Source organism: Vespula pensylvanica, chromosome 16 (genome assembly GCF_014466175.1).
Source record: "Vespula pensylvanica isolate Volc-1 chromosome 16, ASM1446617v1, whole genome shotgun sequence".
Taxonomy (NCBI): Eukaryota; Metazoa; Arthropoda; class Insecta; order Hymenoptera; family Vespidae; genus Vespula; species Vespula pensylvanica.
The window spans coordinates 1,695,230-1,710,778 of NC_057700.1; the positions used below are offsets into that span (position 1 = coordinate 1,695,230).

Here is a 15,549-nt window from a genome sequence, read left to right on the forward strand (position 1 = left end):
ACGGTAGAGCCAAAAATTAGGATGGTCCTCCTCGTCGCGTTCCTGTATGTTAAATATTTTCTATACCTCTTCTCGAAGGAGAATGAGGAGAAGAGGGGGACGCAGCTGCTTGTTACGAACTCGGTAGCACACTGTGGTCAAAACGAAAATATCGAAGAAGTCCTGCCCTTTCTTATCTCTGTTATGGTTTCTCTCGTCTTATTTATTCTAACTTCTCAATATTTTTCTTTTTTTCCCCCGTTTCTTCGAACGATTAAATATGCCTCTATAAAATATCAATAATTGTATATCGATAAATGCACATTAATAATTATTTTTTAATTCGAGTAATTATAGCAGTAAGTAGTGCTACTAAAACTATAAGAATTACAAAACTAATCACACCGTAATTTCGTTTCAAGCCTCGAATTATGTTTGAAAAACTATGTTAATAAAAATATACGTAATAGTATACTAAAAATTATAGCGATAACGACTATGGGAAGATCTATAACGAAAAGAAAAAAAATATAAGAAGAAACTAATCACCTAATTTCGTCTATCACGGATGGTTCTTCGCAAAGAAGGCCAAAAATAATAGTTAAATTTTTCTTAACGTCTCAGGTCGATTTATCTCTGCTTTCGAAGAGACCAAACTCTCGAACGAAGAAGAGACGCGTTGATTTTCAACGCCCACGAGCTCTTAAGAGGTACACGGGGTTTAAAGCGCGTCAAGCGTTTCGTGATAAAGCTGACGTGATTTTTCAAGTCTTTCATGGCGCGTCGATAGAGGGGTGATATCCGACATGCAAGACGAGCAACATATGCGCAAACGAACGAATGAGATAGACGATCGTCTTCTTTCGAAGATAGGAACGACCTAACACCCCATTTGTTGGAACCTCTCATTTATAAGAAGGATTAAAGCAGTGCCGTTTCACCAAGAGATAAAAATATATTCCTGGAAATCGCCTATCGTTTATACAACCGATCTTTTCTTACTTCGAATCATTTCAAACGAATTTCTCATTTGATCTTGATAAATTAAGATGTTTGTTAAATTTTTGCTTAGAAAAAGAAACAATCATTTATAAAACTTCATATCAGTAAATTCTGAAATATTATCTAAAAAGATTATTCGTTGATTTCAAGTTTCGTTTATTGAGAAAAAATATTACTATCTACTACGAATGAAGCAGAGCAACTAAATTACTTACGTAGCACATAAAAAAAAAAAATGAATAATAGAAATCTTTTTGTTATAAGCATGATTGGACAATTCCAGAGCCGCCGGTCACGTGTTCAATTTTCCGACGAAAAAAAAAAAAAATACTTTCGAACCTGCTTGCTACGTCTTTTTCTCCCTCTCTGGATTTTCACGTTGCTGGACAAAATCGCTGCATGCGGTCCGAACGAGATCGTTCAGCTACACACGAAGTTATCCTAAACGTGCTTCAAATGCAAAGGATAGGATCGATTCACGGTTCGTTTATTTCAACGTTTGTTGTACATGTCTGTGTGTATATGTATTTACGTGTCTATGTATTATACGACTCACTTCGGTATCGTTACATAACGATTTCTCCTTCTACGTCGTTGAAAACGTTCGTGCAGCAAAAACCGGTCGCCAAAAGAGACAGCAATCATTGCCTCGAGCTAAGTACGCAACCTTTCATTCGCATTGCTTAAGGGTGACAATTTCCATCGACAGGTTTCAGCGATCGATCGAAAATTATCACCAAAAATGTAAGATCTTCCGTGTTGTTTTATTCATTTCAAAGTAGAATTCCTTGCTGATGAATTTTACACGTGAAAGCACATAGATCGAAACGTGTTTTTTCAAAGTGTCTGAGGAAACACTTTGCTCAGTCGACTCGACGATTAATCAGTTGTCACTTAGGCCGAACCATGTTTGATTATCATTTATTTTCGACGACCACGGATATGGATACTTTCGTTATTGTCACTTTAAAGTGTTTTATCGAGGGGAAAGAAAGGAAAAGGAAATGGATTTGTATGACAGGTTCCGGTGATGTTTCCATCTCTGAGAAAACAATTATAAAAAAAAAGTAACTTTACGAAGTGAGATTAGGATTATATGAAGGATATTGAAAGAAATCGTGAATAAATCGAGAGATCGGACAGAATTACAATGTATTATACATATTCGAAGTGGATATATACCTGATTATTTTCCAAATCGCGTATCTCAATATACAATATCATAAATTATAAGTTCATAATTTATGGTACGTATGAGAAATTCGGAAATTTACATATCGAAATCGAATTCGATAGTATCTCAGGCACTGAAACAAGACGACGTTGAACATTCGAGCATTCCACCCACGCGAACCACCATCACCAACACCACCATCATAGTCGGCAGCCATCATCGGTGATTATCACGCGCCACCGCGGCTGTAAAGTCGTAAATAAAATCGAAATCGTTCCTGCGTTGCCTTTTGGCTGGTCCAGTGTTAAAACAAAGGGCCAAACGGTACGTCGGTCTGCTCGACATATCTTTCATCTCTGTTTGCCGAAGCACCCTCATCGGGCACAAGATAATCGGAAATAATTATTCGTTAGATAAATACGATCGCAGCCGGTGATAACCGAGTTAAATTTATGATGGACCGCTGCCGCTTGCAAATGATGCTGGACTGGACGTCTGGACTTGGCACACACCCGTCTCATATGAATCTTTCTTCAAACTCATTCCTCTCATTGCCTTCTGAACAGGACCACTAAAACCATACCGTTTGATACAACTCAGCAATTTTTATAAAATTATTTTTTCTCCCTTGACGATTAATATCGAAACAAATTATTTTTCTCCTTTCGACTTTCCTCACAAATAAATTTACATTGAATTTAATTGCGTACACTAACATTACGCTACACTACGCTTAACTTGCACTAAATTTCATTTTCAACTTTTATCACTTGAATATCAAATTACGTATTACGTGTGTTAATACTGTCGTGATTAAAAAAAAAAAAAAAAAATTGCGAATGATATTTTTGATATCGATCAATCGCGATGTTCGAAAGACGACACTTAATTTTTTGCATAACTAAAGAATATTCTCCGTGCACGTAACAAAATATCGTCGGCGTGGGTCGAAAGTAAAAGGAAAGCAGGACTCCTCTTCCTCCTCTCTTCCCAAGCTTCCTCGAGCACAGTATGACTGTAATCTTAGGCTATCTAACGTAGCGAACGTAGCGAGGTGATGATTTGCGACCTCCCTGGAGCGGGCTGGTAGAAAGATAAAGACAGAGAGAAGATACCCATAAGGTAAGGAACGGGTAAAGAGGGTGGTGACTCCAACTCGGACCTTTAGATTCAATTTCGCGGGGCGTCAGCGGCTGACACGACGTCCGCCCACCTTTTGTTAAAAGTTGATGTACGACACAGGATCTTAGGTTGCAACCCGTACCTTCTATTCCACCTTTCGAACCTCCAAATCAAATTTGGTCTAACAATAAAACATTTTCGAATATAAAAAATTGATTTCTTTTGAATGATTTTCTTTCTCAAAAAAATTGCATAAATATTTTTTCCTATCGATTCGATCGATGAAATCGAACTGAAAATATATTGAAAAAATTTTGAAGAACTTCTTTGTAAGATCAGGCAGAAATTTTGAAAGTTTTCGTAACTTTCATTTTTTTCTTTTTGGAATATTCGAACGTAGCAAATATCGTTAAATTCTTTTCCGAATAAAACGAAACAGAGGATTAAAAAAAAAAAGAGAGACAAAAAGGGAAATATCTTTGTATCCTTTTTTTTTCGAAAACGAAAGCGATGCTTCTTTAAGCCGTTCCTACGTTTTTACATTCTCGACGAAATTCTCCTCGAGGTCTTTGTGCCTGTTTATTACGTTTCCCGAGCAAATGATGTCATTAGATATACTTAGGCGAGACTTTATAGTCATCCTTTATGCTGGTCGAACGGCTCCCGGGTGAAACGAATTTAAGAAACTTATGGTTCACGAGTCATCGTCGTCTTTCGGTATACTGAACGTTTCGGTTTAGTTTCTTTCCAGAAACGACTACGCGAAAAAGAACCGGCTATTCGCTTTTTATTACTTTTTTAGGAAACCGTGAATGTTTATCTATAAATTTTAACAGCTTTTAAAAATAAAATTAAAAAGTATAAATTTCTTTTTTACAATCCTTTGTTTATATTTCACGATCCTTCGACTATATTAAATATTTTATTTAAATGATAGAAAAATTTTTCCTACATATTAAAAGATTCATTCATATCAGAATAAAACAAAACAATCGATCCTTCGATATGTTTATTTTAGGTTAACAGTTTTATTTAGGACAAGTTGTAAAATTCTCAGTGACTTTTAAAAAATAAAAAAATATATACAAAATGCCAGCCGAAATTCCTATTTGTGCTTTAAATTCCCCGTCGATCGAATACTCTTTCCGAAGCAAGAATAAGAATAATTTTAAAAAAATCGCTGAAAGAACACATTTCTCGTACAGAGAAGTGGAAGGTTAAGTGAATTTTAATTCTTCAATTAAACTGAAGCGCTTTGAATTTAAAAATTATTATGATCACTCTTTCACAGCTCTGGCCGTGATACACCGAAAAATTTTGCAAACTTGCGGTCCAATAAGTCGTTTCGTTTTTCGCGACATATTTCATTCTGGATTCGATTTTACCGAAAATATACGTCATCTACTGATAGATAGATTATTTTCTGGTATCGATAAAACAAATTCTCTTCAAGTGAGATTATAATATTATTTTTCTTAAAGAAACACTACATTTTTTATTGATAATCGTCAATTTGTAGATTCGTATGGATCATTGGATCGAAGGTCTCTCGATAATTCTTCGTGGCACTTTAGACGAAAAAATAAGCTTCGCTTATAAAGTATAGTTAATTACTTAAAAATGAAATATTCATTAATTTGTCAATTAATTTCAACATCAATAGGTCTACGATTTATTAAGAACAAATAGATTAAAAAAGGAACATATATTTCCGATAATGAGAGGATGCTTGATCGCCCATTTACCTGATGAAGATCCAGATGATGGCGTAAAGGTAACTATTTCACTTTTTCTACATTATCAAAAGCTGTATAATTTTGAAAATTTTTTTTTGTAGGATTTGATAGAAATGATAATTAGAAAACTCGACGTAGATCGCGACGGATACGTTTCCGAAAATGATTTTCGAACGGCAGTTAAAGAAAGAGGAGAATTCCTTTTGGAATGCATGGGTCCTATTTTTCCTTCCAGAGAAGCACGACACACATTTTTAACTACATTTACCGATCATGTTGGACCAATTTAAAGTTTTATTAGATTAAAAATAGCAAAAGTGACAGGAAATAAAAATTTTTCCATTTAGTGGAAATAATTTAATAGAAGATAATAGATTCTATTATGCTTGTCAAGAGGTATATACTCGACGAATCCAAAAGTACGTCTCTTTTTCACGCCAATGAACGCACAAACTCGCTCAAATCAGACAGAAGATATCCGCCTAAACGCTCCATTAAGTTTTCCAAGTCATCGATCTAACCTGCGAGCGAGTCTTAGGGATTTAGGAAAGTAGATCGAAAGTAGCAACGTTTACCTACGTAAACAATCATCAATGAAGCATTATAATAGCATTTGCTAAATATAGTAAACCAATCAATATTAAATTGTACGTTTAAAGCTTGTGTCGTCCTCTATTAAAGTAAATTTCGTTGTACCGTTGAAAATAATTATTAATACGATGTTATAATGTTCCATATTTCGTGTTAAAATAAAAAAAATGGTTATTTTCAAAAATTCCACCGATTCTCGAACTTCCGTCTCTCAGATGAAATTTTCAGCATATTTTTTCATCGACAATAAAAAAATGTTCATTTTAAACTTCGAATCATAGAACGTCATATATGAATTGAAGTAATACGAATACATTCTTGTCATATATATACATATTCGTGCCAATCGTTTTAAGAGTGTACACTAATAACAAAATAAAAATCGAATGTACGTTAAAATAAATATATTAATATGTTTCCCAAGAAAAATTCTTTTTTTGATTATTTTGCTATGATGTTCCCACGAAGTATTGGACAACCACAAAATAATTTCGTTCCGACAAAAGTTTCAGGCTCTCTTCAGCTAGCTTAAAATCACGAGTAAAGGATTTGAGGTAAACACGAAATCGACGAATCAAAAGAAATATCTAGCGCCGTTTCAAACCCTTCGGGCATTTCGATCTTGGCTGGCGAAATCCGAACGTTGGACGTGTTACGGAAAAACATAATGAATGTTTGACGATCCGTTGAGGTTTGAACGAGCCGAAGCACACAGACACGTCTCAAGCAGCTATAACAACAAATTAAAGGTAGAAAATCTCTCGAAGCTTTCGTCGTGTAGCAACGTGGCCTCGAACACTATACTCGTTGTAGTACCAACACACAATCGTAAATTCCACTTACAAGGAGTTCGTAAGAAGATGCGTTAGCGTGGGTGGTGCGAATGTATGAGTAATATTTCTCTATGTATAAGTGTCTTCTCTGTGTTCGCCTCTTCACGAAGTCTTTTTTTCGGGGTTGGAGGTGGAACGATATTGTGTAAAGAGTATAATAACGTGCGTATGAAAGGCGAAATCCTTTGTGGGTAGCCGACCGTGTCCTGAAAGGATCTGGTGCGTGTGGGAGAAAGAAAGAGAGTGAGAGCAACGCGGAATGATCGTCGGAGAGTTAGGGCACCAGCTGAGAAAACATGCCCGTGGCGTGTCGACGATGAAACACCCTATCTACGCGACCCTACGTGACGTGTATATAATGTTCTCTTTTCGTACTTATGTACCTTCCGAATCTATCGATAGGATGGGGCTTGAGAAATTCGGTTTACCAGAAAATTTGATTATTTTCTCTTACAGACATATATAGATGATGAAATCTCTTTTTAAAAGCCGACTACTTTTTTTTTTGTTATATGATGATTATAGTACGATGAAAAATTAATTCTTTAAAGTTGGAAGAATTCAATAAATTGCATAAGTACATACGTATGTACGTGCTGAACGATGGAGACGAAGAAATTCGGACTTTTGGAAAACGAAAATTCGAGAAGTTAAATATCGAATTTTTTCCTCGTTAAGGTCGATCTCGTCATGCGACAAAAAGAAAGAAATTCTTGAAAGGTCGAATGGTGTAAGTATATACATACACACATACATACGTATCTACATAAATTATAATCAGAGAGAGAGAGAGAAAGAGAGAGCGTACACGTTCGCTTCGGATGAAGGAGGATAACCGTTGATTTGAACGGAACGCGATGATGAGACGCGAGCTCCGATTCGATTTGCGTGGCCCACGCCCACGCATCAAAGGAACCCGACCGGCGCGATTCGTCTTGTGTGGAACGATTACGAAAGTATCTTTTGCGAAAGATATTTATATTGATACAGATATATCTCTCCAAGATGGTAAATCCCTGATCCTGATTCGTTTCGGAATGGATCCCTCGAAAATCCAAGACTCTTGAGAGAAAAAAAGAGAGAAAGAAAAAAAGGAAAGAAAAAAGTTAAATTCTTCTCGCGATAAAAATTGCCTTATTAATATAAAACGTATGGAATAATTCAAGGTAAATGTTAAAAAAAAAAAAGAAGTCAGAAACGATAGATATCTACGAAGTATATAAAAGTACTTTACAATTTAATTAAAATATCAACAAATCATGAAAAGCATTTATAAAAGTATGATATAATAAAATATATGTATGTATATATGTATGTAGAGATCTTCGAAAGGAAATGAGAAATTTAACGATCCGCAACCGATCGAAGAAATCATCGAAGAGAAAATCGAAAGGAAAGAAGTGAGATATCAGAAACGAGCCAACTCGATATCGCGAATAATTCAAGGAATATACATTACCTACACCTATATACTCGTGGATCGTGCGAGATCGTTTGATTTATTAAAGGAGAATATTGTTTACCGTGTCCCGCCACGGGCCTCGTGTAGTTTGCCTTTCGGAATCGCATCCATAAATACGACGACGAGGACGACGACGAGAGCTCGCACGATGCTTTTCGAAGAGGTAAGAGAGAGAGAGAGAGAAAGAGAGAGAGTGAGAGTGAGGGAGAAAGAGAGAGGGGAGAAAAAGAGAAAGAGAGAGAGAGAGAGAGAGAGAGAGAAGGGTGAGAGAGGGCCAAGCTTGCACAATGTTTCGCGCGTGGAATGTTCAATGAAGCGTGCAGATGCGTTCCCTCTACATTTCCCCTCTCCCTCTCCCTCTCCCAGCCATCATTTTTTTCTTTCTCTCTCTTTCACCCTCCTCTTTTAACTCGGTTTCACTTCGCACGAGGAACCCACGTGTTCTGTTGGTTAGAATCGAACAGAAAAAGAAGAAAAAGAAAAAGGAGAAGAAGGAGAAGAAGAGGAAGAAGAAGAAGGAGAAGAAGGAGAAGAAGAAGAAGAAGAAGGCAGCAGCCAGGCAAGCAACAGCAGCATGAGGTCACCCGTTCGAACACGACACCGTCTTGTCGAAACAGCGGGATCTGCTCTGACACGAGCTCTGGGACAAATGGATTCAGGAAGATCCCGCTAACGAATCCGCTGATTTATCGCGTTCCTACTTTTTCTTCTTCTTTTCTTTTTTTCTCATTCTTTTTCCTTTCTATCCCTCTCAATTATTCCAACTTTCCAGCAATTTTCCATCTCTCTTTCTCTCCTCCTCCGAGTTTCTCTTCGAACGGAAACGATTTCATCGATAATGATTTTTTTCCTTCTTTTTCTTTTTTTTTCCCTGTAACGAGTTGTACGGTTTTTTTTTTTTTTTTTACTTTGTGGATTTAACGAGAACCCACCCGCGTCGTTCTCTTTTGCTATACCGAAGAAGGAAAAGATATACCTACTATGAACGTGATTTCTCAACCATGAGATCGCGACTCGCTGCACATGAAAATGAATCGATCATATGTGAGCAACGAATTCGAAGAGAAAGGTTTGTTCCGTGGATTTAAATCGAAGTCGATAGTCCTGCAGATCGTGTTAAGAGTTTGTATAAGAGAAAAGAGAGAGGGAGAGAGAAAGAGAGAACGAAATCAAAATGTAAAACTTTTTCTTTCCTTTTCTCTTACTGTCTTTCTCTTTCTTTCTTTCTTTCTTTCTTTCTCTCATCGCAGAAACTAAAGTTACGTTGCACCGTGACGGACGGCCACATTAAATCAAGCAGCGGCTCTTCCAGCTGTTTGTTTCTTCGCAGAACAGATTCAATTTTCTCCCCGACGTCTCGCAAATCGGTGGATATAAGCGAGCCTCACCCAAGACGCCTCGCGACGACTGACATAATGCCCGCCTTCTCGCTTGGACCACAAACGGAGGCTTCACTTCCTCCTCGACGTTATCTTTAAGCTTCGTTCGTTTTTATCTTCCCTATATAGGAAAGTTGGTCATCGCAAATAAAGTCATTTGTTTAAATTCGTTACGAAATTAAATAAATTTAACAATTTGTAAATCTCGAGAATGAATTTAATTAAAAAGAGAGAGAGAGAGAGAGAAAGAGAGGGAGAGTTTTTTCCGAATAAAGAATAAATCATACATAAGATTCATAAGAGTAAAAAATGTTGATAATGGCTGTAATTTAGTTCTTGAATATATATTTCTATTGGATAACAGGAACGATAAGACAACGCGAATATTTTATCATATAATTGGATTGTGAGAAAGGAAAGCAAATAAACTCGTTTAATAAAACTCGATTACTTTGGACTTTTCAATCCAATTAATTATTTTTCTTCGCAAAAGTTATCCTTGTTCTTGAAAGTACAATAAGTTATCTTCGACTTCGCAAAGTCAATTAATGAAGACGAGGGTAGGATATACGATTCGACGGGAGGAAAAAGTTCGTTAAGAGAAAAGAAATGTAGTTTCGTTTTCAATAAAGACCAAAGTTTTGATGATGAGCGAAACGTCGCAAATACACAACTATACGGAGAAAGAAACAGTCATAAACTATCTGGTGGTGTCGAGTTTGTCACGGTTTTACACAGAGCTGAGTTTTCAAAATAGGATTATCGCGTCTCTCGCCGGATCTCCAGTTCTATTTCTTTACCCTCGAAATCTGCGAAACGCGAAGGATCCATTTTTCCACGAACGTCTAACGTCATCCACATCCGGTCATTTTTGTCTAATTTTTTTTTTCGTCTTGCCTAGCCCACCTACCTCAGCTAGCTCTCACCATTCAAAGATATCAAGTGGTTTATCGATCTACAAAACGGAGAGGAGGACTATTCACACGATCCGTTCTCTCCTCAAATGGCTCCCGTTGAAGAAAGGAAGAGCCTTACGTCCATTTTGCAGAAGAATTTCATCTTTTTCTTTTCCCTTTTCTTTTTTTTACATTTCCGTAGGAAGAAAAAAATTTTTCAAAGAAACGAATGTTTCGAAATCGATGCCACCTATATCAAAGTTATTTAGAAAGGATCTAAAGAATATTGAGAATCCCTCAAATCGTATCAAATTAAATCGAGAGATTGCCTATGATATTCCTTCCTTTCGTTTATTCTGAAGAAAATCAAATTTCTTCGCGATAAGACGAAGGGGAGGAAAAAATGATTTAGGAGAAAGTCCAACCAACTTAAAATTTTTTCAATGTAATCCGAGTCTCCTAAGATGTCTCATTATCTTGTCAGGATAACTTCGAAAAGGGAAAACGACAGGATTTGACGATGTAGGTCGACTATGTCTGGCATGAGATTTAAAATACGGAGGATTAGCATAATGAGGAGGATACGTCCAGAGAGAAAAAAAAAAGAAAAAAAAAGGAAGAAGAAGAAGTAGAAGAAGAAGAAGAAACATTTTGACTCGGGTAGAAGAGATGACGCGTCTGACCTTCTTTCCTTCATCATCTTGAAATACGTCTCGACTTAGTTTTATGGTTTTAGGTAAAAAGGATGAATGTCTTTCCTAGCACAAGTTCTTAAAGTCATTTGGTAATCTCCGAATAAAGATAATTCTCTCTTTTTCTCTCCTTCATCCTTTGCTCAATCCTCGTTACCCTATACCTATATTGTACGAGATCTTAAAAATTTCAAGAGTCGATCGTACATCTCCCTTTAATCCTTCTCAAAAATTTCAAATTTCACCAACGATGATGATTTACGATTATTACATCACTATTATATTTACCAGAATTTTCAAAATTATGCTTATCGCAACCATACACACGCGTTAAACGCGCTTACGCAACAACTTATATTTCAAAACGAAGATATTTTATACCTACACATTTAACGTAACTTTTTCACAATTATATAGATATTATACGAAAATAGGTAAAATGAACTTTTCTCTAGGTATATGTGCGCAGTTAACGTACTAGAGAGAAATAAATGAAGCTTTTCTCTCTTTCTTTCTATCTTTTCCCCCTCCCTCCCTCTCTCTCGCTCTGTCTACAGTTCTCTGGCGACAAAACGAATGACTCTAATTATTCCCAAGAGGATATTCTCGCTCGGAAGTCCGAATATTTCCTCGTGCAGCAAACCATCTGTGTTTTCGCCTCCGCAATAATCCCCCACCCCACTTTCTCTATATACTCGCGTGTGCTCGCGCGCGCTAGTTCGCAATAAAATACAGCGAGAAACCGAGTTTATTTATCACCCTGACATGCGCCATTCCTCACGCTAAATACCAGAAGTACGTTCATTATTCCCGCTGCGTGTCCCTGCCGCAGCCCGGATCCGGAATGAAGCTGTGCTTCGGTCGCTCGAGCGCAACTAACGCGATAATTACTAAAGAATCTGTAGATCGAAGACGAGCCAAGGATTCTCCTAATGTTCTACGATCCAAACATCGAATCTCGCCTTGCTTCTACTCCTTTTCTCATATCGATTCTGTCATAAAAAGGATTCTACCTGTTCTCCATTTTCTTTTTTTCTTTTTCTGTTTTCGTAACAGAGAATGGCTAACTAAGATCGATTATCTTTCACTTCGTAATAGGATCCTTTTAAGTACATACTTTAAGATATTGGTTTTTCATAGAATTTCTAAACTATTAAAAATAGTGTCTTATTACGAATAATTTGTTCTACATTCTATTGTTGATTCATAAATATAAGTATCGTCATTAGAAAGGAATGTATTACAGAAATAAAGTGTAATTTATTTATGAGTCAATCGAATATATTATTAGTAACTATATATAGAAACTAGTTCATACTTAGAACAGACATGAAAAAAAAAGAAGTGATTTACACCGAGGAAAAGCAGAGATCGTGTGAAAATGACAAAACCGTTCACTGGTCAGCGACAAGCTGACCAGTTAGGCCGATTATTAATCTCTAGGAATTTCTCGTCAGAGGCTATTTATATTCTAGAGGCATTGTACTCGGTAGCAGCGAAGTAATAACAGCAGCAGCAGCAGTAGTAGTAGTAGTAGTAGTAGTAGTAGTAGTAGTAGTAGTAGTAGTAGTAGTAATGTAATAGTAGTAGTGTAGTAGTAGTAATAGTAGTAGTAGTACTAGTAGTAGTAGTACTAGTAGTAGTAGTAGTAGTATTAGTAATAGTCTCCACCCCCTTCCCCTGCGCTTTCTCACGAGAGAGTCTAATTGGTTTGACCCTACAGCTGACCATCATCATCATCATTATCATCATCGTCCTCCTGCAGATGCAACAGTTTCGATGTCGGCACTGAGTCTCGACGGATGGAAGGATGACGACAATCGTACGAAAGTGTAATTTTTCACTTTAACGACCGATGACCACCGCCAAAGAAAGAAAGAGAGAAAGAGAGAAAGAGAGATAGAGAAAGAAGGAGAGCTCCCTCCTTCTCTACACTTTCTTTCTTTATTCGGTGGCACGATGAATACGCGGGAGGCCACCCTTTGAATCCTCCGCTCCAGCCAACGGTCACACCTCCTACTTCGTATCTCCTTTCCTTCTTCCTTTTACTCCTTGCCGCTCACTCGCTCGCGCCAACCATGGTGCTAATGATGCCAACGATTTGCATATCAATCGCGATTTAGACCGGCCTCCGTCGCCGTTGTCCACCTTCTACCTACCTTCCTACCTTCCTACCTACCAACCTCTACCTACCTACATATCAACCTTCCTACCTTTATTCCTTCTACGTTCAGCAAACTTTTCTCTCTCCTTACTCGAGTAAGATCTTGTTTCGCAGACTTCGGTCTCTCAAGGGAAACCAAAGTTTCCGTCAAAGTACTTCAGAAATTCAGAAATTCAGAAATACCGAAGAAAACTATTTCAATTTAAGTATCTATCTATTTCTAAGATTAGCTATCTGAATATCAGACCGGTCGTATATGACTGATTGAATTTCTGAAATATTTCGAAGAAAACATGACAAGATTGGTATCCAGTTTAATGTATATTGTAAGTTCTGTTTTAATATGTTTGCCTAAGTTTATTCGAATATGTGACTGACGTGATCGATCGGAATATTTCGTGGAATTATTCGAAGAAAGGGATAAGAGGAAAAAAAGAAAAAGGAAAGCGAAGATCGAAAAAAATATTTTTTAAAAGAACGCGAGACAAGATTAATATTTTGTTTAATTCGAATAACTCATCGTTCACCTCTTTTTCTATTTTTTCTTTTTTCTTTTTTGTTCTTTCCTTAAAACGCTAATCGTGTATAATAAGCCAGACTTGTCGGCTGACACGTGCAACATGTTAAATATAGCGTCCGGCCTGCCCCCCTAAAACTCATCCCTCTATCTGTACGTCACTCTGCAGGGTGCCACGAACTACGTCATTTATTTTCAAGTTCCTGCGAGATACGACGAACGAAAGATCTAACGAAGGAACGAACGTCGGAATCGTTAGCAATGCATTATGCCGATGTCGTCACGCGTTTCTAGCAAAAATCTATCGATTCGACTATTCGACAATAGACTCGAGGCAAACTTTACAAAATGTTTCTATTCATGACACGATGAGGTCGACATCAAAACTTTCGGTAACTTTAACAGACTCGTGGAACGAACCTACGTTTTGAGGATTCTTCCAAAAGAACTATTATCTATTTCTTATATATTTTCTATAATATTTCTCATAATTCTATGGGAATGTTTCTACGGAAGTTTTTCGGATTAGGTTTAGAATTTGAAAAGTCATGAAAATTTCTAGAGTCATTTGAATGATGACAAAATTTTCAATCGAGAAAAACAGATAAAGCATTTAACAAAAATCTTTTAATGATTTAAGCAATAACATGATCCTATTCAAAGAGATAAGTATTTACAACTCATATATGAACTTATTATTAATAATTCCTTTTTAAGGTTTCACTTACGTAAATTATAGCAGGTGATGGTTCGAATGGTCGCGTGATGCCTTCGAGGCGTCACGAACGAAATCTTGATTTTACAAATATTATTCTCTCTCGTTATAAAGCTCTTTTCCACACCTTCAAAGTTTCGCAATATTTTTTTCTCACCAATTGTACGAGACACGTAATGAACGAGCGAGGATATAAATAATTTTTATATAATCGATTACTTTTATCGATATTATCGAAATATCCTAATAGTTATATTTAAAATTATTAAAGATCATTTAAATATGTATACGAAATACGAATATTATAATTTTGTTAAAAGTATGCTGGTCCTCTTTCTCTCTCTCTCTCTCTCTCTCTCTCTCTCTCTCTCTCTCTCTCTCTCTTTTCCTCTCTCTCCCTCTCTCTCTCTCTCTCCGGTCTTTCTCGGACGAACCGAGAGGTTGGTTTTGCGTTAACTTTTGACCTCGACGAGGGAAGACCTCGTCGGTCGAGTTGATCGCACGGAAACGATCGATAATTATTATTACCAACGTCAGAAGAGTATATGTATACGCCTTACCGGATATCGAGGCCACGAAGAAAAGGGAGATATCGGAGAGAAGAGAGCTCGATTAGCTCGATGGTAAAACTGGAGAAAGAGAGTGAAATACGATGGAAGAGTGAGAAAGATGGATGCCAACATGAGCCTTACCCACAAGCGATTCGCCTCGCGCGAATTACATGATTACAATACGCCTTACTACATTACTCTTCATCGGGAGCTCGTTACTTAACGTTCATACCCTATTGCCGCGATTTGCCGCGACTTCTACCTCCTAACAGGATATCATAAATGATATAGCATTTCCTTATGATCATCTCGCATCGATTCCAATTAGATAAGGTTTCTTACACTTTTTGGTATCCCTTAAAAGAGTATGATTATACTTGGATATTTACGTGCCTCGAATATTGGACATCAATACATCAATCTGTTCTCACAAAAGATACAATTATTTCAATTCTCTTTAAAATTTTTAATTCGTCGATGAACAATTTGTTTATCCTTTTTTTCATTTTTTTTTTGCGTTCAACTCATAATGATCGTAAAATTAAAACAAATCGTTCGATCGTTTTTAAATCTATTGAAACTCTCCGTAGTCCAATCCGTGAGAGTAAGAACTCTAGTAACGTATACCGTGCCCATTCACGTGGCACGTTCGATTTTTCGTGTAGTCAGGGCAGGATGCGGTTTCCTGGGATTGCAGTTTGCTGCAATTACTCGCGCAGTCTACTCGGTAAGCCGA

At 37.0% G+C, this 15,549-nt stretch overlaps 1 protein-coding gene across 1 annotated transcript; it reads left to right on the forward strand.

The window, feature by feature from the left end:
• The first annotated feature begins 4,366 nt into the window (after positions 1–4,366).
• On the forward strand, positions 4,367–5,318 carry LOC122634994 (EF-hand calcium-binding domain-containing protein 1-like). The gene is made up of 5 exons (XM_043824625.1): positions 4,367–4,493; positions 4,569–4,729; positions 4,797–4,877; positions 4,941–5,051; positions 5,115–5,318. Exons 1-5 carry the CDS (start codon positions 4,367–4,369, stop codon positions 5,301–5,303), a joined length of 669 nt encoding a protein of 222 aa, XP_043680560.1. The 3' UTR covers positions 5,304–5,318.
• Positions 5,319–15,549: the final 10,231 nt, after the last annotated feature.